This window comes from Sinocyclocheilus rhinocerous, unplaced genomic scaffold, assembly GCF_001515625.1.
Source record: "Sinocyclocheilus rhinocerous isolate Xijiao unplaced genomic scaffold, SAMN03320098_v1.1 scaffold576, whole genome shotgun sequence".
Lineage (NCBI taxonomy): Eukaryota > Metazoa > Chordata > Actinopteri > Cypriniformes > Cyprinidae > Sinocyclocheilus > Sinocyclocheilus rhinocerous.
In genome coordinates this window covers 787,817-810,906 of record NW_015662167.1, presented here as the reverse complement: position 1 = coordinate 810,906, position 23,090 = coordinate 787,817, and the positions used below count along the sequence as shown (strand labels likewise).

At 36.8% G+C, this 23,090-nt stretch overlaps 1 protein-coding gene across 1 annotated transcript in view; it reads right to left on the bottom strand.

Moving 5' to 3' along the window:
- Positions 1-15,380, bottom strand: part of LOC107727774 (contactin-2-like) — a 40,227-nt gene extending 24,847 nt beyond the window's left edge. The window contains exons 1-3 of the mRNA XM_016537764.1: positions 15,100-15,380; positions 2,633-2,738; positions 468-599 (exon numbers count right to left, since the gene is read on the bottom strand). Coding sequence (XP_016393250.1) covers positions 468-599; positions 2,633-2,690 — 190 coding nt within the window. The 5' untranslated portion in view covers positions 2,691-2,738; positions 15,100-15,380. The remainder of the gene's footprint in view (positions 1-467; positions 600-2,632; positions 2,739-15,099) is intronic.
- Positions 15,381-23,090: the final 7,710 nt, after the last annotated feature.

Below are 23,090 nucleotides of genomic sequence, written 5' to 3'. Positions count from 1 at the left end.
CGGCTCCCCGGGAGGTTTTCAGTGGCGTGATGGCTGCTTCCAGTAATGGGGATAAACAGCTCAAAACTGCCACTTAAGTTCTTTTCCATTGAAGACTCTCAACAGCTCTTCACAGTCTCTATGTGTAGTTACTTCTGTGTACTAGACTAGAAACAGTAATTGTATTGTAAGCCAATTCAATCTGAATGCCTGTGATGATACATCAGAACCTAGACATTTTCCTCAGTACAGTGAATATGACAATTAGGTATATTCTCAAACCATTTGTTCCTTTCCATGTCCATGTTTTGCTGGTTACACCTTACAGATTCTTGAAAGAAATTAATAGTTATATTCAGTAAGGATGCATTAAATTGAATAAGTGACAGCAAAGACATATATAAATGTTATAAAAGATTATAAATTCTGTTCTTTTGAACTTTACATTAACTGAAAGATTCCAGAAAAAAATGTAGCACAGTTTCCACCAGCAGGGCTGGCGCGAGCCTGGCAGCTCAGGGTCACCTTGCCTTCAGGCATCCCCTCTGGGTAAATCAGACTAGACGGCTGCTCCTCAAACACAGGCCCACTGTCGTGACCCGACACACACACATCCCCACCTACAAAAATGTGCCCACCATTACTGTCTGTGAGAAACATTTCAACAAAGACTGTCACAAAATGCTTTTGAGTCAAAAACAGCATTCATGGCCTTTTAACATGGTGACCCCCTGGATTTGAACCAACAGCTTTCTGGTTACCAGATGATTAACTAGGCAACAGCACACTAAATGAAAGTCAAGGGTATAGTAAAATATCTATGAGAGTAATCTAGCTCAAGTAGTCTTGTCATGCTCAGGTCTTTTATACTGCCTCCATTGACAGCCAGTGTACTGTGCCAAACAGACAGATACAGGGGGTCGTGCGTGCCTAACAACATCAGTGTATTTGCACTCAGAGTGGGAGTGTACTCCACCTGGGGAAAGTCAGCAGGGGATACAAGCTGTCAGATATAATTGCACGCACTCAGATATTTTGACAGAACAGAGGGGAACAGGGGAGTTTGAATACAGTTAAGTCTCCAGGTAGCCGTGAATGCATATGATGCATTATGAATTGGGTCAAGACTCAAGAATGAGTTTGGATTATATAGGACTGTGTGTGCATTTGTGTCAGTGTGTGCAACGGCGACTGGGATTTTGCTTTTCTATTTTCAAATAAATTGGTGCTGTGTATTATAATGCAATTTGTGATGGATTAGAGTACTATAAAAAAAGAATCAGTATTCTTTTTTTGTCGTGTTTTCCAGTAAAAATATCTAAACATTCCTAAAATGAGATACATTCATTTTCAAGTAAATTGCAGATATTGATATTGTTTTCAGAGATGATACTGTACTGAATTAAGTTAAATTTTTCCTCCCTATTGGTATTTAGTGATTAAATAAGTAAATATGTTATAAAAGATTATAAATTCTGTTCTTTTGAACTTTACATTAACTGAAAGATTCCAGAAAAAAATGTAGCACAGTTTCCACAAAAATATTAAGAAGCACAATTGTTTTCAACATTGATAATAATAAAATATGTTTCGTAAGCACCAAATCAGCATATTGATTTCTGAAGGATTATGTGACACTAAAAGACTGGAGTAATGGCTGCTGAAAATTCAGCTTTGCCATGACAGCACTAAATTACATTTTAAAATATATTAAAACAGTAAAGTTAAATTGTCATGATCAAATAAATGAGCAAACAATGATGTAGGTCTAGGAAACATTGGGCAGAAACGGTACTCTGATTGGCTGGCTGCACCTGTCTGTCTGGAAACAAAGTCTGATTTAAAAGTAGGTAGAAAGTTGAAGAAGTGAGCAGATTTGCTGAAGAACAAATACCTGTGAAGTAGTTGGTACTTATAATTTTTGTATAAATTACAAAGTCCACAAACATTTCTAGTTTTAGAGGGGGTTAAAACAACAAATAGGGGGGCTGAAGCCCACCTAAAAAGGGTCTAGAACCACCCCTGTCAACACTGCTGAAGTGTTATTTTAATTTTTGACTTTTCACAGTCTATTTTTTGTGGAATCAACAATTTTTGATAAATCTTCCCCTAAATGGCATGTAAAAATAAAACAAATTAGGCTTGGTCGCTTATGTTACTCAGATGGTGGCTCCTGACCAGAATTTGGTGCCAAGTGGACCAGATTTTATGCCTGTGAGACTAGTACAACTTTGACTAGAGTGCCATTTGCCAAGTTAATAGCATTATGGACAAAAGCACATTTTTATCAATGTTTAATGGGGCCTGGATTACTTCAGCCGTCTAAAACACCTCTCAAGTAAATCAAATCCCTTCTGCCCACTGATCTAAGATAACACAATGAATAATTAATCTGAATTTGTGGACCCCCACTGATGCACAAGCCTAAAACCACACATCCCAGACACCATCAAAGTGACAACGTACATTTCAATGATGTTTCAACAAGGAAATGCTGGAGCAGAGGGAATATAGAAAAAAAACGAACAAAGGGTGAATGGTAACGAAGTTTCACTAATGGGGGAAGGACTGAGCGAGACCTCCTAAGTATATTTGCAAATGAGATCTTGAATGAGTTGAGATGATGGGAGACATCAGATCAGATCATACTTACCCAATGTGTAGCTCAGAGCCAGAGAGCTGAGAGACAGCAGACACAATAGAATCCTCATCCTCCTACTGCAACCACACCCAGACAAGAGACAGAGGCCTTTCAGCTCCTGGGGAAAAACAAAAACCCAGATGACTCACAAAAAATAGGCTGATTCTGAGATGAGTATCAACTAGGGATGGGCGATATGGGCTTAAAAATATATCACGGTATCTCTGGTATTTATTGCGATAACGATATCAATGACGGTAATTCAGGGAATCCTGTTTCTTTAGAGAAAAGTATTATCTTTAATAATTATAATTAATTTAATAATTTATAATTAATAAATTAATTAATTATAATTTATGCATTTAGCAGACGCTTTTATCCAAAGCGACTTACAGTGCATTCAGGCTATACATTTTTTACCACTATGTAAAAAAAACTTTCCTATTTTTACCCAAAATAGGGTGTTGTGAGGATTAAAGGGGTGCTATTATGATCTCCTTTTGAAGTGGACTTTGAGCTTTGTAACTTTGCAGATCTTTTTTATGCTCAAACAGCAACATTACAGACTAACTAAAGTTGAAAAAGTGAAAAAGCATAATAGGACCCCTTTAATGAGTACACACGTATTGTAACGACTGTTTAATTCATACTGGAAGCCGGAGGGCGCTCTTGCACAGAAACACCACATATCCATAGCAGAAGTAATACTACTGACCACGCGCTCCAGGAAGGTATCCAGTTATCGCTGAATAAAACGCACAACGGAGATAGAGACATTTTAACTGATGAAACTTGAGGAAAATTAACATACGATTGCACAAAATATATGGTTTATCTGTGTTCTTCAATCTTGGGTATTTTTATAAGGAAAGCATATTTATAATGCAATGTTAATCGACATGGCCTTTATCACTGTATATAATACTATCATTCTGTAATATGAAACCACATGTGGTCACAAAAAGAAGTATTTCAAACACTCGACTATTAAGTTAATTTGGAGAAAAAGCATGTCAATAAAGTATATCTTTGTTGGACAACAGGTTTGTAAACAGGCTCATACACATGCAAAACTGTATCGCACACGTGCTACTGTAGTACATTTATTCAGACCAATTTTTTGTGTACTGTACAGCCCAAACCAAACCAGTTACAGATTGTAAAAGGAGCTCGAGCTCCATTTAGCGATATAGGCTACTCCTCCTCAATTTCACGTCTGCCTTTCACGATGTCGCTCTGCACTGTCACACACAGAAATATGTCAACAACTAGACTTTAACGTTATTATGGCGGTAAGTCTAATTCTTATTGTGGGGAGAATTTTTACCGGTATATCGCAAATGATAAGATATCGCTTATACCTAGTATCAACCTTATTTTTAGGTTAAGGTAACCAATTCTCACTATTAACTATGACTTCTATTAATAGTTAGTAAGGTACTTTAGGTATGGGGTAGGACTGGAGGATCTAAAATATGTTCATGCATTATTATAAAGTATTAATAAACAGCCAATAGGCTAGTAATATGCATGCTTCTAAATCTTTATGACTTTCTGTCTTCTTTAAAACACAAAAAGAATACATTTTGAAGAATGTTGGTGACCAAGCAGTTTTGGTGCCCATTGTCTTCCACTGTATTGAAAACAAGAAAACACTGAGAAATATCCCAAAATATCTTCTTTTATGTTCTACAGAAGAAAGAAGCTCATTCAATTTTAAAAAGACATGAGGGTGAGTGTAGGTACACATATGGATATATTTTGTTTTTCTGTGTCCATTTTACAACTGAGAAGAATTATAACAGCCCTGTCCAACAACCAATGTGAGGATGCATGGCTGTGTGTTTTCAATTGGCAACAAATTCTGATTTATTCTGACACTATATTCCTCTGACAGCCTAAAAATCTACTCTACACCATCATATTCACCGCTCCCTCGCCCTGATGTGTCACCTGCTGATGCACGGCTCAGATTCGGGCCTAATAAAACAGGGACACGTGACTCAAATTGTCTAGCGGCTAAATTGACAAAAGTGCGCCGGGTAGCAGCTGTTTTGCGCCATTCGCCATCCGGCCCTCACATCTGCTTTGAGTGTGCGGGATTGTTTCCTTCACTGTGCAGCATACCACCCCCCCAGCCCAGTAATTGGCAATTGCACATCTTTTTCCTGGCCCAAGTAATGGCAATCGCAGCTGCTCTGCAGTTCCCGGTACGTCTGCAGGCGAAGCTGAGAACCACGAAGCGTCAGCACAGATGTGCTGTTTGTGATGAGAATGGCCCCCTGGAAGCATCCCAGCAGTTGTTTGTAGAGGTTTAAAAAAGAGAGAAAGGGGCTTTCATCAGAGAAATTTCTTAATTACACCAAACAAGACTCTGATTGCCACCTGACTGCACTCAAATGCTTGTTTTATCAGCACTGCTTCGGTGTGTTGTCACAGTCTTTTCAACCTCACTCTACTTAGCACGGTATAATGTGCTGGCTGCCAGGATGTAGCTGACAGGATTTTCCTCATGCTGCAGTAGATGTACTGTATGCATGAATATGAGAGGGCTGTTTGTCAAGGAACACACAAATCAATCAATGCATCAATGCACAAATTTACAGCGAGTTCTCTGTTATGTTTTGATTTCACTCAAACACATTTCTTTGTAGTCCATCTACCATACCCTATCATCAGGGATAGAGACAACAGTGCAATAATTCCCCACTATCCCATGTCACATAATTCAAACTTGCTAAATATATTAATTTTACCAATATTATTTAAAATTATTATATATAAAAAAAAAAAAAAAAGTATATTTAAAATAAAAAATATTTTAAAACCAAAACTTATTTTATTTTTTATTACTTATAATTTTTTAATTTATTGTTTAATACTGCAAAAGTAACACTTTAAAATAGGCCTACTGATTTTAACTATATTATTTTAAATAAAATATGCATGCAGCACACTTAAAAATAAAACGTTTTTTTTTTTTAACTGATGTTTTAATATTGCAAAAGCAACCCTTTAATTAACAAAATTACACAACATTTTCATTTTGACAAGATCTTTATGTATTTCTCAGGTTCACACCTTCCTACAGTGAATCATGCCTCTTGCTCCAACACTTTTCTGTTAAAACCCCGTGTTTTTCTGTGTCCATTTCAAACGTCAGAGCTAAGGACAATCATGACAGCTCGTCCAGCTGGAATGAGGACACATGGCTGAGTGCTTTCTGACAGTGACAAATTCTACACATAGAAACAGAGTGAGCCTGAAAATGTATACTACATCACCTCCACTAAACATTTCTATTAATTTGTGAAGGGAGATGCTGCCATCATTGTAGTTTAAATGGGGGCAGTCGTGGCTTAATGGATTGAGAATCGGACTTGTAACCCGAAGGTTGCGGTCCGGCAGGAATTGTTGGTGGGGGGAGTGAATAACCAGTGCTCTCTCCACCTTCAATACCACGACTGAGGTGAGACCCTAGAGCAAGGCACCGAACCCCCAACTGCTCCTCGGGTGCCACAGCATTGGCTGCCCACTGCTCCGGGTGTGTCTTCACGGTGTGTGTGCACTTGGATGGGAGCACAAATAAATGCAGATAAATGCAGAGCACAAATTCTGAGTATGGGACACCATACTTGGCCACACATCACTTCACTTCACTTTAAAATGGGCCTATATGGACCCTCCCCTTTTTCATCCCTTTATATTTGCTTTGTATATGTAAAATTAAGATTAAAATGGACATTCGGCCAACAAGAGCCCATCTGAAAAAGTCCTAGTGTTCCCTATGGCCATTTCATTCCTGCCTAGTGCCTACCATCATACATTCATCTGAGTACTTCCTTTTCTCAAAAGTCAAGTTTCTTGTAGGACTCATGGACTGCCTAGGGCAATGATGCTTTTACTGCCGCCCTGACATCTGCTAATGGGACTTAGCCCCCCAAAATGGATCTTTCCCAGCAGGTGGCCTGTTGAAGTCAGGTGTCAGTGTAGAGACTCAACAAAAAAACATATCTAAGGAATTTTTTATCAGTCTACCTTCATCTACAAACCTTAAGGTTCTGTTGGACACCCACTGCATCCTCAAAAAATACTTTGGTCTACAAACAGCCAAACTGCTATACATTACAGCTGATACAGCAAGAAACATCTTGCCGGTCTGAATATTCCTAAAGTAAATCAAATTGGTATTCACTGAACCAATCCAAGCCTGATCTAAAATGTATGGCTTAGTGTCCCCAAGTCATGGCCTTGCCACAGAATAAATATTCAGTGTTTGCAATCTGAGTTTGCCGATAAAGTCAGCACTTGATAGCCGGAGCTAAAAGAGCAGCAGTGGGGAGGAATTATAATGATGATCCATGCAGAAGGCAAACAACAGATCTCTAAGACACTTATTTTAAAAACTACAAATAAGTTTCTGGTTTACTACTTCACATTTGCAGATGCAAGAATTGTCTTATGAGTCACTCCACAGCAAATCTAAAACTACAGGTCTGTGGATTCAACACCAAGAGCATCCTTTCATGATTATTCATGCCATGATTAGCTGTTTGTTGTGATTGTTTGCTGTTCGACATGTTTGCTCAGAGCAGTGAGTCATCTCCCCATTGTCTGAACAGTGACACAAAGCTGGAACTTACTGTTTTCAGACCGAAAGTCTTGGGTACATTAAACCCAATCATTATAATGACTATGCCATTAAGCCTAGAATCTATGAACAGTGACAATAAAGCAGAGCAGAGAGCATGATTAAAGTGTAAACGCCAATGTGTAATTAACAGATACTACTGAAAGCTTTCCCAAGCTTAAAGTGGCATTATTATCTTTCTATCCAGCCATGTACTGAAATGAAACACAAGAGCAGCAGGTTGTTTACTGGGTCATGTTGAACCTCCTCAATGCGATACATGAAAGTTAATTTTGTCTTTACTATCGTTTTTAAACAATCAAATGTAAAATTCACAAATTTTTAACACTTTCAATAAAGCTTTTAGTTTTGTTATTTTTCACAGCGGTTCCCAACGGTGATAAGTTTGCGACTCAGGGGTCTACAAAGCCACACAAGGGCTCATTGACTCATTGCTGACGTACTGCCTTTTAGGCTTGTGCCATGCATTATTGAAGTCTTGCCTTTCTCAATATTTCACCTAGCTGTCACTTACTGAAGCAGCAATAATCAAATGAAATGTTGAATGATGTTTTAAGGCTGCTATCCAAAAAGAAAAAAGCATGGTGCTTTATTATAAACTAAAGCCAAGCAATGAATGATGTTGATTAATAAGTTAAAGATTTGACTAATATGAGAGTGGTACCTTTTATTCTGAAAACTATATCAGCAATTTCATTTTGCTTGTATAGAACACTATGTGGTTGTCCATGGCCCATATATTGAGCGGTCAAATACATGCTAGTATAATGTACCTGAGGATAACTGTCACAGTAGCTCTAATTGGTGCCACCGCAACAGACAGGAAAGCACAGGCGCAGGGAAAAGTGCTGAGGCTGGGTACTGCATTGGCCTTAGACAGCAGCGTGGCAGCCGGTGATGCAGGGCTCGACAGTGCGACCATTTCAGTCGCATTTGCGACTGAAAACTTCATAAAGACAGTCACTTGATTCATTCTTGAATGAATCAGCCGTTCGAATTAATAAATTGAATGAATGATTCAGTGATAAAAATCAGTGACTTGCCGTGTTAATACTGATTTCATTAGATTTTTAATTTATGTTTCTTATTCTACTCTTATTCTGTCGTTTTAATTACAATTTTTAAAAAGCTTATAAAATATAATTTTTTTAAAGAATTTGATAAAAGATGACATACTTTTAATAAAGTTAGAGGACTCAAATATTAACTCGTAATGGGAAGGCTACTTTTTGATAACATTTTGGATTATTGATTAGAAGGTGCTCCTAAAATTTTGAACGTGCTCCTAAATTTTTTAAGTTAGGAGCACAAGTGCTCCTAAAAAGAAAAGTAAGCGTCGAGCCCTGTGATGATAAAAATCGTCAGCTTAAATTGCTGTCTTTGCCTTGGCTTGTGTGGATATTTGAAACCAGATCTCTGTTCAGATAGGAATGGCTCAGATTTCACAGACCCAAAGACCTGTGCTAAAATTGCTTAGTCCAAACAATGATATTTTCATTCGGGTCAAGCAAAGCTTGAGTCCTCCAAATTGGGTTTAAGCTACACTGTGTTGGCTCTCAATCTAAATACATTGTGAAAAGTCATTCTAATGTTTACTGCAAATTTGCAATGCTAAAAGACAGGACACATATTCAAGACTGGGTGATTAACCCAGTTCAATTGACTGACTTCAATTTGGTCCCCTACATTGATTTTAAAGAATAAAAAGATGCTTTAAAAATTCCAGCTTTAAATGTTTAATTCAGTTTTTTTTTATTATATATTATATTATAATTAATCATATTTCTGTCTATTAATACTATATCCATTGTATTTTAAAGATATATACATATAAGAGAAAAAGGTCACATTGATGGTTGAAATCACACGGATGATCTAAAAGTAAGTGGTCAAGAATATGTAAATATAAGTAAATGTGGCCCTAAATGATAAATCACCCATAAACATTAAATATGCAGGATGCACACATTCAGTACATAAAACTAAAACACCAGCTTGTGCACCACCTGTTTCAATTGTCCTTATATGCATCCACACATTTAACGACACCTCATTGCCTCCGCGTGCCCTGCAGATGGTACGTAAAGTGGTGCCAGTCTGGGCCCTGAAGGCCACGGCCATGTATCAAACTCACAAGAGAAAGTGTGTGAGGGCGAGAGACCTGAGAAGACAAACAGCCTCATGTGGACCCACTAGCCCTCCTGTAACTGAAATATCAACATAGTCTGTGAGTGTTGACAGCCCTCCAAGATGAAATGTCCTGTAATAGCTTGGCTCACTTCACAGAGGACGATGATATGCTTGTCCTTTTTGAAGAGGAAACAGACTGAAATTTGGTGACCTTCAAAGGGCTCACAAAAGGAGCATTCTTTGAACATTTTAATTCAGGGAAAAAAATTCTAAACACTGATATACCATTCCTGATTTTGATATGCACAGTATATTGTACCATATTAATTATCGGCTGACATTACAGAATAATTACAGACATTACATTTAATTGTGAACACTTATGTTTGCCTTCCCTTTGCCTTATCTAACGCTCAATTAAAGTTAATCTAAATGTAACCTTGAGTAAATATTAAAATAGTTTTAATACTGTTCATTATAATTTTGTGATGCCTAAATTTATTGTAGCATATAAAATGGCTGATTTTAGATTTTTTTTTAGTTTATTTAGATTTTATCGGTTATCACAGGTAAATAAATTATCAGCTTATTTGATCATATGGAAATTATTATACTTCAAAAGTTTGGGTTTTGTAAGATGTTTTTAAAACAAATCTCATGCACAGTAATGTTGTGAAATATTATTATAATTAAAGAAAAACTTTAATATTTTAATGTTTCCTATTTTACATTTCCTAAACATTTTTATTTTGATATATTTTAAAATGCAATTTATTTATTTTTTTGTAATTTATATACAAAGCTGAATTTTTAGGATCCATTACTCCTACAAATTCGCATGAAGAGTCACATGATCCTATAACAAACATTTCTTATTATCAATGTTGATAAAAGTTGCCTAATGTTTTTGTGAAAACCTTGATACATTTTTCTTTGATGAATAGAAAGTTCAAAACAATTTTTTTTGTAACATTATAAATGCCTTCACTGTCACTTTAGATCAATTTTGTCCTCCCTGTGTCCTTGCTGGAGTATTAATTTATTATATATATATAAAAAAAAACTGACACAACTTTTGAATGGCATATAATTTTGTGTAATACATTTTCAATGAATTCACAGCCCTTAATTTTAACCATAATATCATTTTAATAATCTAGCTGACTGTTCTACAATTCTTTTGACTGAAACTGATCGCATAGTGAAGAGACTGCATATAGAACTCTCTCTGTTACACATTTGCTGTGATAAGGCCCATTAAAACATAACAGGGGGCCGTGGATGGCCGTACCGAGGGAGAGACTGCAATTACGATGCCCAGTGACTTCAATTGGAGCATGGCATGTTCTCACTGACAGATACAGCATCTGCAGCAGCAATGCCTGAGGAGAACAATGACCGCTCTATGTCCCAGAAGTGCTCGTTGCAGGACACAAAACAGAAGCTCATCTGTACTTGAGCACTTCACAGTAGAGATCAGAGAACTGAGAAAGTCCCCACTCTTCCTCATTTGCCACCTCCTCCCTCAAACACAGGCCCATCCATTCTCTCTAATGGCCATATCTCAACGAGACCCCCATAACCCAACAGATGTGGAGGTCCTTGACCTTTATCACCCTCTGACAAAGACATCTGACCTTGTGGTCTCCGACCTTCCCAGTGAACTACCCCTCTCTGTTTGATCAGACATTTTTATTAGCACTCCCAGTGAATGGTTGAACTGCTGAAGGCACTCATGACCTGGATGTGTGCAGATCAGGGTTAAGTAAGTACATGCTCTCATGGATGAATGAGTCTTTCAAATATATGTGACGCTTCAGTTCAGATACACTTGGCTTCAGTTAAAACTTCCCTTCTGTAAGCACATCATCCTGACTGCCTGAGTTCATGGCTTCAATGCTCTCTACAGGATCATTTTTCAGCAGCTAGACAGGAATGTACTTCCAGCTCCCATACTAATCTAATTTCATCTCACATTTACATAGATTCACACAGCGCTGTGGATGCATCTCATTCTCACTTCGTCCATGATCTATGAGAGGATTGGGTCATTTTAGCTTTCTAAAAGTGTCTTTTAGCTACCATTTATACTGAAATGTGAATATGGAAAGAAGCATTAAATAATGATATTGTAAAAATGATATTTAAAGCAATAGTGTTAATTAATAATTAATTAAATGTTAAAATGGAGGAGTATTCTTAAAGCCTGTTTGAAAACTGTTTGTTACCTTACTGAGCAATTTTCTACTAATTTTGCCAGCTTAAAATTACTTTCACTGGTGTAACTAAATATATTTATATATTAATTCTGTCATAGGAGTCATTCAAACAATCGTATACTCACTTCACAATGTGAACAAATTAATCATGTGGACTAGCTACAAGTTTGTCTACTGCACAGATGCAGAAATAGGTTTATTGATCGGAGCTGAATCACAGGTCCTAACCTTGACATTCCAGTAACAAAGCAGCGAAACCATAACGTTTTGAGGCACAGAATCTACCTAATTTCCTTCAAGATCTTGGGAGTAAACAGCATGCCGTATAGCAACAGATAAGATGGAGACCACTGTTTAAAGCCTTCAAATAGAGCCTGACTATTAAAGTGTAAAGTGGTCGATTTAGGGACCAATTACTTAGCTAAAGGAGTGTGTCCAAATGCCCAAACCGCCAGAAATTCAGTTGGCAAGTGTTCTGCATTTATATAATAGCTAGGATTTTAATGTCCATTTAAAATTTGAAGTATTTTTTTTTTACCATGTCCTGCCTTAAAAATGAAATGAAAAGAGTGAGGAGGATGACTGATGAATTTGTATAGAAAATATAAATTATAAAAATAAAAATTATTATTATTATTAGTAGTAGTAGTAGTAGTAGTAGTAGTACCTTGCCTATCTGAGTAGACAAAACACACAAAAAATGCCATATGGTTTAATATTTTTTAATATTTAACTTTCAATTAAAAGTCAAATGTTTGGGGGCAATAAGATTCTTCTTATTATTATTATTGAAAGAAATTACTTTTTATTTAGTGATCCAATGATCCAATGATCCAATAAATTGATCAAAAGTGACAGAAAAAGCATATAGTTAAAAAGATTTTTATTTCAAATAAATGCTGGAGAATCCTGAAAAAAGGGTATAATTTCCACAAAAATATTAAGGCCTATTAAGCAGCACAACTGTTTTCAACAATGATAATACAAAATGTTTCTTTAGCATCAAATCAGCATATTAGAATGATTTCTGAAGGATCACGTCATACTAGAGACTGGAATAATAGCTGCTAAAAATTCAGTTTTGTCATCACAAGAATAAATGACATTTTAAGATGTATTAAAATATATTAAAATAGGAATTATTATAAATTGCAATAATATTTAATCTTTGAAATCTTTGATCACATAAATGCAGCGTTGCTGAGCATAAGAGACTTCTTAAAAAATAAAATAAAATAAAAAACTATACATTTGAACATTTGAAGGATAGTGAATATATTGCTTATCATGATTACCTGTTTGGTAATTACATATTTGTTATAAGAACAGCACATACAAATTTGGGAAGTTGGGCTATTTTTGTGTCAATATGGAATGAATATATGCCCCACATGGACAACACCCATCAAAAAAGATCTGGACCGCGAGTCCTACCCAATCGCTCACCCTCATCTGCTTCTGAAAGCACGGGGATCTCGTGAATGTTTTATGAGGCTGGTGGATATAGCACACGCCCTCATTCCAGTAGATTGTGAAGCTATATTTACATGAATTATTTTATAAAAAATTCTAGGTCATAAGTCTGCCAAAATCAGAGTCTGCCAGAATCAGCAGCATCATGTCCAAGAGCTGCTTGCGTACTACTGTTTTTTTCTTTCTCAGTCTCTCACCGTTTCACATTTTTGGTTCTAGTCGCACACCTGAGCACACTGATGGGGCTGCTGCAGGCCAGCATTAGCAGTCCGTGGTGTACTTTTCCACAGTGCTTCACTGAGCTTTAATTTGCTGCTGCTGCTCGGTCTGTCACTATCAGTTTTAACCCTTGGCCATGGCTGTCCCCAGCCTCCAAAATGCCTCTGAAATGCTCTCTCTCACTACAACTGTCACCAATAAACCTGAGTCACTGACCATTTATATACTACCTTTATTACTTTGCACAAATTACCTTTCCAGTTTTCAAAATGCAGTTGGGCTAAAATCTAAAATAATTTTTTGATGTTTAAAAATGGTCAGATTCAGTTTCTGGTCATGGTCATTAGATCTAACTTCTAAACAATAAGATTCAGAGGCAGGAAGAGATTAAAGATCTCAATGCGCCTACAAAGAACGCAAAGAAAACTGAGTGGAGACTGATCACAAAATTCAAAGGGCAACACTGAAATGCATGGTGCAAAACCTTCAGTCACGTTATTAATGGAGAAATGCCTAAATGCTTCAGTCGGTTCTCAGTAACAAGACAGCTTTTCTTAAGTCATACAGATTCAACTGATAAGAACAGAATAAAACCCCATCAAATGAGGCAAGAATTTCGTGCCACAGGGCTGAGTCACAGAACAAGGCGGTTAGTATTGGGGCACACTGACCTTGGTGAGCTTTTTGTGTATGATCAGAATTTATGAATTGGAGCAGTTTGTTCAGACTCGGGTCTGCATTATTTATAACATGTTGCTGAAGATGACTTAATTGAAAATGCCTTATTGTTATGCTTTCATTTAATATTGCAACTTACTGAATAATATTTCAAGGCTAGTACGTGTACGTCTCTATGGAGAATATTTCTATTTAAACATGTATTGTTTATTTAAAGGGTTATTTATAAAGTAAATAGACACTTTCTTTTAAACTTTTGGTAACAATTTTTTTAAGCAAGAAAAACGATTAATATGGGGTAAGTTGGCACTTTAGAACCTGCCATTAAACAGGATTTATATCCAAATTAAACAATTAACAATTCATTAAAAAATTATATAAAAATGTTTTAGCCAACAAATATCGTAATAAATAAATGGCACACTTTATGACATATATAGATCAAACTACGTGTGACAGCTTGCATGAGGTCTTTGAAACCAACAAACAAAACAACTACTAGAGAAAACACACATTTGTCTAATTGGACCTTTGACTAAACTTCCTAGTGTGACAACTAGCCCCGGTCTCTTTTACATGTGAGTAGTAGGTCATACTCTTTAATGCAATATAAAACGTTACAATGTTATGCAGTGTTAACTGCCCCGGGTCTCTCCTATAACAGCACTTCTGGTATATAACAGACTTCTCAAAGAGTAATTTATGTTTGTCTTTGGCCAGTAGTTTGCACAGGTGTTTAAGGTAAGACTATCTAGCAGCCGCTATGATTTCAATGAGGGTCGTCACTCCCGTGCAAACAAAACGCCGTTACTCGCCGTTCACACAAGTCCGCCCCATTATTTCATAATAGACGTGTTTATTTCATATAGGCCTCCTGATAACTACAGTGTGCCACAGTTAACCGAAATATTCCCTAATTATTATTCCGCAATCCCTTTCTGACAGATTATTATGGGACGCTTCAGTTCTCAAAGCAGAATATAAACACAGCGGTGTCGTCCTGAATACTGCCACAAAACAGACAAATAACGAATTAAAGGCGACATGAATTGAATTGTTAAGTGAATCATTACGTTTTGGATGTTAAGGGTTTGAAAGCGCTTTCTTACCTTTGTAAAAAGCTTTGAATGAGGACGTGCTCGCGTCTCTCTGCCTCCTCCAGTGACGCTGCTGGTGCCGCGCGCTGCGTCAATAACGGCCACTGGCCTTTTCTAATGTTACGAGACTTTTTCTCTCTCTTTAAGCAGCTGCAGCCCCCGTCGCAATAAGGATGTTGTCGTCTGCACAACACGATCTCTCTTCCTCACTCTGTCTCTATCTTCCTTTCATAATAGCCTAAATCATTCCCATCCTCCCTCCTCCCACTCCCTCTCACTCTCTCTCTACCTTCCTCTCCCCTCCCTCTACATTTGATTCAAATGAGGGAATACGATTAATGCGACACAAGTAAATGAACCTCTTTTTTCTTTAATAGGCTACACAGTGAATGTACACAAAGAAGGTATAAGTTTTACTCAAATGAGATAACGTGTGTACCCTTCCCCCACTGGAGCACACACAAAAATACACTAACACACACCCCTTCACACCTCTCTAATGAAACCCCAATGGCACAATATGCACACCCTCACATCTCAAGGAAACCACACCGTCTGTGTTCAGATTGTTATTCCCGCCACCACTGATTCATAAAGACTATGAATAATGTCTGAATAATATTACACAACGCTGCTGCATACAAATACTTCTGAAAGTAGAACGTATAGTAAACCACAGAAAAGGCAGGCCACTCATTTTATTCTAAAGGACTGAAATTAAATTAGTTTCTTCCTGTAGGGTTTTTAGAAAACAATGTAAGCATTAAAGTCCACCACTAAATCTACCTGTCAGTGGGGTGTAGGCTAGCAGGTCGTACAAAGAGTGAGAATAAGAATTTATATGAATTAAGGTACAGTCACATTAGCAAAATTTTCCCAAAAGTTTGCAGACAAACAAGGTCCATTATCCATTCTCTGTTGGTCAACATGGCAAATTCAAATGACCGACTGAACCCGTTGCGAAATCTGTGGGGAAATCTTTCTCCCTATCAAATGGTAAATTGAGTAGATTCTCCCAATTTACAAAAAAAAAAAAAAACATAAAATAGTTGGTCACAACTGTTTAAATCAAGAACTAATGGGCACATGCTTCTCAGAAGTTCCCTCTGAAAAAGGTCTCTCCTAAAGTGTATCAGAAACAGTCTCAACAGTAGCTTTGCAATAAAAATCAAAATATCTCAAAATTGACCAAATGATCTATTAATATTATAGCTCTAAACTTCCACCGTGTGTGAAAATTTACCTCATATGTGTCTATTTTTATTCATCTAGGACAGTGGTTCTCAAAGTGTGGTACCACTAGTGGTACTCAGAGGAATCACTAAATTAGGCCTAAATATAAATTAAAGTTAAAACACAATACATTTTAATGTAATCTTTATTTGAGTGGTTTTTTTTTTTTTTACATCTAAATACAGTACAGTTTTTATTAAACTTTTAGGTACAACACGTTTTAATTTAATAATTTTTTCAGTTTTTTATTTACCTGTTTGTAAGCACTGTGCAGTGTTAATGTTCAAACTGTGTATTTACAATGTTAAAGTGGCTGACAACAATAAATATTACTATTAGCAATATTTGTTCATTTTTGAACTGTGCAGAGCTGTAGCTGTAGCTGTAGGCCTACTACGCTACTGTATTTTAATGTTGGTCATTATGGTGGTACTTGGAGAGCCAAATGTTTTCTGAGGTGGTACTCGGTATAAAAAGTTTGAGAACCACTGATCTAGGAATTAAAGGAGAAACATTTGAAATTAATTTGATACTTTGTTGAAACACAACTCAATTAAGCATCATAAGCAATAAAAGAGCAAGCAATAAAATTTTCCTTTGGGTTTTTCTTAACCTTTTTATTGGTAATACTTGTAGTCAAGGGAGATCTATATAGGAAAAGATACATAATAGGTTGGAAAAGTTTGCAACATTTTTTGAAGAACTTTGTTTTGGCTAATAAATCTGCTCAAAACTTAAGCCTGAAAAGCCAAACTTCGACTATCACTAATTTTATTAAATGCTGAAGGATGTTTTCTTTAGAATAGAGAAATGAAACACAGCATAAAGATTAAATCCGTGTATCATTCGATCATTCGTTTTTTGATTTAATATTGAAAGTAGAAAAATTAGAAAACGGCTCCTTTTTCGTTTTTTCGTTTTTTTCCAAAAAACGAGAAACGAGAATTCAGCTTAAATTTTCGTTTTTCGTTCATGGGTGGAAAAATGAATAAACAGCTTGAATATTCGATTTCTACACGTGGGCGGGAATTAAACGCCCCTTTCTGCTGATTGGTCAGCCGAAGATCAAACCGTGCCGTCATCAGTTCTTCCGCAGTATCACGCAGCAGAATAATAGTCCTCCACTGCTGCAGTTGTGCAATTCTTAACGCATTATCAAAAAAGGAATGATCGAATGATACACGGATTAGATATGCCATCCAATTTCTTCTTTTTTAATAATTGGTTTTGAAAAATTGGACACAGGAACACAAATATACAGACATAATATGATTAAGAAAACTAGTTTCAGGCAAAAGTTGCTCAAGGGCCTAATCCAGTAATAAACTAATCTTGAAATTGAAGTTAGTATGCCCATGCGAAGGAGAGGGAAAACACAAAATGCAATGCGAGATGCTTGGCACAGATGAAGACAAAGAGATTTGTTAATTGATTGTGTTGTCTCAGCATGAAGTCATGAAAGGAAAGATTAAATAGCTGTCAGGTCATGGCAAATGACACTGGAACACGATGGTTTTAAATGAATTTATTCTACAAGATTCCAGGAAGTTCCAGACTCCTCATTCTCCCCTGGCTCAGACAAGAGGATGTGATCATTTTTCAATGCCCTTGTCCCCAGAGACTGACACTGCCCGTCTAAGCTGGACCTCACCAGGCCAATACTAAGAGCCTGGACCCTGATTGACTGTGCGCGCCAGTCCCTGCTGTCGTATTAATTTTCATTTTGACTGCTGGAGCCTCTACAAATCTCATCAATGCTGTCACGGACTGTGGCCGTGCGCATGTGATTCAGGCACTCAGCCCGTGTGTGTGTCCGCCTGCCTGATGTGATACGTATTCTGATTCTCTTTGTTCAGGCCATGTAATGAATAGCTATTGATGTCAGAAGAAAACCTGTCACTCAGTGTATGTTTATGTGTTGCTGAAAGAACAGAAAAGGCAGAGATCTTTATGGCCCTTTGCCAGAATAAAATTTAGGTGCAAAACACAAAGACTAAATTTTGTCTTAAAGATGCACAATAAATGAATGAATGAATGAAAACTTATTAAAAAGTATACTTTTGACATTTATTTATTTATTTTTGGCTACTTTTGGTGCATAACAGATTTAATGAATTATGCTTGACATACAGTATATATCTGCAATTGCACAGAAAATTTCTGTTTTTCCATGATGCTTCATCCATGCCAAGAGTCGTGTCCGTCTGCAACATAAACAAAAACCGACTTACAAAGCATGTCAACTACGTGAATTGAATATTATGCTGATAGTGTTTCTGTCTGGTCATTCCAGGCTTACTGTATCAGCTGGCTCCAAACCCTCGGTAGTTGAGCTGAGCTCCATCTGTTGCTTTCAGAAGGATCAATAGTTGTGATTTCTAATGATGTCTAAAAGCTCTGGGTAACTTGAGCATTCTGCCCAAGGCCCCACTGCTTGCCTTCAACCGCCACTGAAGAACAACCCTTGTGCCCATGCAGAGGTCACTCAATATAGACTGATTAAATGCTCAGTTCAGATTGTGTGTTGCTAATATGGGAGATTAGAGAGTAATTCCTAATAGTACATTTTCACATCCATATCATGTATTGTATGTCTTAATAAGTTATTAAATGCATTTAAAAAAAAATATTATTTCAGTATCACAATATGGTTGTCAATTTTAAATTATTTTGTTTTTAAATAATTTCCCCAAGTATTACAAATTGACAATTTAAAATATATACGAAATTAAAATATATCTAAAATAAAATTAAAAATATTAAATAATCCTCAAATTACATTGCATGTTCAATTTGTACAAGTTGCAGAGTTCAAAATATTCTGCATAGCATTGTTTGAGAGCCTGAATGTTTGAATGGCTCAGATCTAGCCATGAAAAACCGTAATTCAACACACAGAATAGAAATTTCCAGATCCGCCTTTTCCTTTGTCAGTTCAAATTCATGAATGCAATAGATATTGAAACAAAAAGATCACATCACATCACATTGCCTATACTAAGCATGTATTGCTGGATATACACATATAAAAAAAAAAAAAAAAAAAAACTTGATAAAGTGTTCCATCCTCTGTTATTCCTATGTCCAATCAATGAAGCCCTTTTCATTTTGTTTCCCTTTCCTCATCTCTAGGCAAAAGGGACAATTAGCATTTAGATAGGAAGTACTCTCATATAACCCAGACATTGGATGGCCTTTTCTCGAAAACTCTTCATACCCTGGGGACACAGAATCAATGGCAAAAGCCTAAAGCAGCACTGCCACTCTTACCTGAAGGGTGACACCTGGACACATCCTCTAGGGGCTGTCTGTCATATCTCTTAAATGGGCTTCATGGCCCCCAGCTGTATACTGTATGTACATATGTGTGTGTGTGTGTGACTTGAGAAGAGACAGACTGAGTTGATCAGAGGTCCTGCTGGGCTCTGCCTGTCAGCCTGCAACAGTCTGTAAACACATTCCCAGAGCAACTAGACATTGTACACCAAAAAAATATGGTTCATTAGTTCATTATACGTTAATAAATGTACAATATAAAACTACAATAGTACAATATAAAATTATTAATTTTGTACTGTGGTCATTGACTATAGGTATACATATATTTTTTTATTTTGGCTAAAAATTATTTAGTAAAAATATAAAAATATAAGTTTGAGAGTGTATGGAGATCGACGCGGTTACATCATAGGCAATTCAATCCACTGATTGGTGGATCTTTGTCTTCAGAATTCATGTTTATAGGTGTTCTCCTGGAATTTGACTATTAAATATGATTTTTATTTTAAATTACGATGACTGATGGCTTCAACAGAACCATACACCATCGATTAATAATAACTTCGGAGCTCATGGCAGGTCTGTCTTTAAAGGTTTATAGCATAGTAAATAGGTTTCTGTATTGAAATATGGCACGCAAAAGTGGCACAACTGTTTAACTATGCTGTTGAGATATTTAGGCTTCAGAATAAGACATAAATATGTCTGGCATGAATCCACCAGTGATCACCAGTTGGTTTTTGTACCTCTTGCTCTTGAATTGTACACCGTGCTCTATTTCTTCAACACAACATCATTCTCACAGTCACAGCACACATCCGAGGGGAGTGGACAAGCTTGCCAACGAAGAGCTGTTTATCCCTGCCACCCGGGGACAACAGGAAAACGAAAAACATAAAGCTCAGAGCAGTTTCAGCATCTTTATCTTTAGAAAGTGTCAGGCCAGGCTGCCTGCTATAGAGCAGCAAATCCCTGGACTGGGAATTGAGGATGTGCGGCGGCAGTCGTAATGCCATCTGCCTGCGGGGCATATTGTGACGGCTCACCGGGGCGCTGCCAGTGTGGAGCACGTGATGTGATGCGGACTCAGCACACACCTGCGTTAAAACAGCTGGGACATACAGCAAAATTAAGACAAAACAAAAATGAAGGAGTTTGGGTTTTTGGCCTCCACTTCAGAGTGCGTTAGCACAACAGATGCACTTGTGCTACTCTAATGCACTAATATTGACAAGTGCTTATTGCTAGAGAGTGTCTTGCAAGAAGACAAGTTGTAGGATTTTGCGTTTAGGGCATTTAAAGGGATAGTTCACCCAAAAATGAAAATTTGCTGGTAATTTACTCACCCTCAAATCATCGAAGTTGTAGGTGACTTTTTTTCTCAGTAGAACAGTAAAGATGATTTAATATGTCCCAGTAAAAAAGATTTTTGGGTGAACTATCCCTTTAAGGTGAATATTCCCAGAGTGGGACTTTTTTTTTGACAAATTTTAAAAAACACAATAATTGAATTTAAATCAAATAAACTGTTAAGAAAGCAAAGTTAGATCTAAAAATAATTTAACGTGCTCATTCATTTTATTGACATGGCTGTGAATTTTCTACTAATACTAATGCTAAGATCTAACCTAAGATCTAAGTAATATACTACTGTAATATTATTACTTTTGTAATGCGTTACTCCCAACACTGTATATATATAGACACACACACACACACACACACACACAAAATGTGAACCATTTTATATAAATGAATATATTCGACTCTGCTTTGAAACACATTAAACTCCAACAATTGGCTATCTTCATTTTAACACTGTCTCCAGGAAGCACAATGGGCTATAATCAAAATCTTTTGTAGAGAAATGTGTGTTCATACTGAGCTCTAGATGGATTACAAAATTGGCCATGCAAACAGAATTAATCTTTGTCAGTTGAAGCAGCATGTGCAGATGGTTGCATATGTAATTTGAGTCTGATTAATTCTTCAGTCCTGTTGTGCATATTGAAAATGTAATAAAATTCGGACATGAAAAGGACGACAGTTCAGTGATGGCCACAAGAGGAGCGGACCCACAACAGATGAGCCACCCGGACCCTAAACAGACCACACCCCGTCTCTTATCACAGTGGATGAATCCCATGGGACACGACCCATTAAACCCCATTATCTAGATAGAGAGAATATGAGAGAGCAGGACCATTGATCCGTCAAAGGAGGAGGGGGGGAAGAGATGGCTATCATCTCTTGTCTGCTGGCTGATCTTCCTGGGGAGGCTGACACTTTTGGAGGTCCTCAGAAGTCTGGAGGTGACACCGCTTTGTCACAACACAAGACAGTGCTTTTTGTCCATCTGACGTCAGGCTTGGCCAAAACCTTGGCGTTTCGACCATTTCCCAAATGAACATCGACCTTAACTGGGCCAGACGCCCCTTTTCTGATCTCAACCACTAAAGAGAAGACTTTTAATTGTAGAATGAGATGAAGTTCCTTTCAGCATGATGCCATGCGAGAAGCTCTCCAGACGAAAGTGACGCGCAAGCTCTATGAACTGTGTATCCGGAGAGATGTGGCTCAGATGCCGAGATAAAAGAATCCCTCTAGCGAGATTGACAGAACTGCAGAATGCACTTGCTTTCCATGCACATTACTTCAAATCACTTGTCTTGACAGCTACACGTTAGAAAGAGTAAAGCTGGACAACGAGTTAGCCTGCGATTTTTGTACTTTATTATTGTACTTTGGTATGGTAATAAAGGTAAGATTCTTTGAAAGAAATTAATACTGTATTCAGCAAGAATGCTTTAAATTGATCAAAAGTGTCAGTAAAGACATGTATAATGTTACAAAAGATTTCTATTTCAAGTAAATGCTGTTCTTTTCAACTTTGTGTTTATCAAAGGATCCTGACAAAAATCACCAAAATTGATCAATATGATAAATATTACTTGAGCACCAAATCAGCATATTAGAATGATTTCTGAAGGATCATTTGACACTGAAGACTGGAGTATCAGCATAAATTCATATATATATATATATATATATATATATATATACTGTATATACAGTATATTTAATATAATATAATATGTCTCACATTATCACAGTTTATTCGCTATAGTTTACAAAATGGTAATAAAATACGACAAGAACTCAGAGTTAAACTGTGTAAGAACAAATTCATCTGGGTAATGTCAGATAACTTTGATAGAAAGGTATGTAATGAATTAGGTTAAATAGCTGTCAGCTGTTAAATTCAAGTACACAATTAGATAATACCAATTTAGGTCAACTAATTACCAATCAATGCTTAATTTTGTTCAGTCTGTGGTGTGAAAAGGTCACATTAGCAATTAAAGAAAAAACACTTGAGCAAAACACGGTCAGGTCAAAGTGTCTGAATAATGTTTGGTCCCAAATTGTTTATCAATTTTACTGGTAGTCCACTGTATGAAGAATTTTTGGGTATAATATGTCACAGTTTA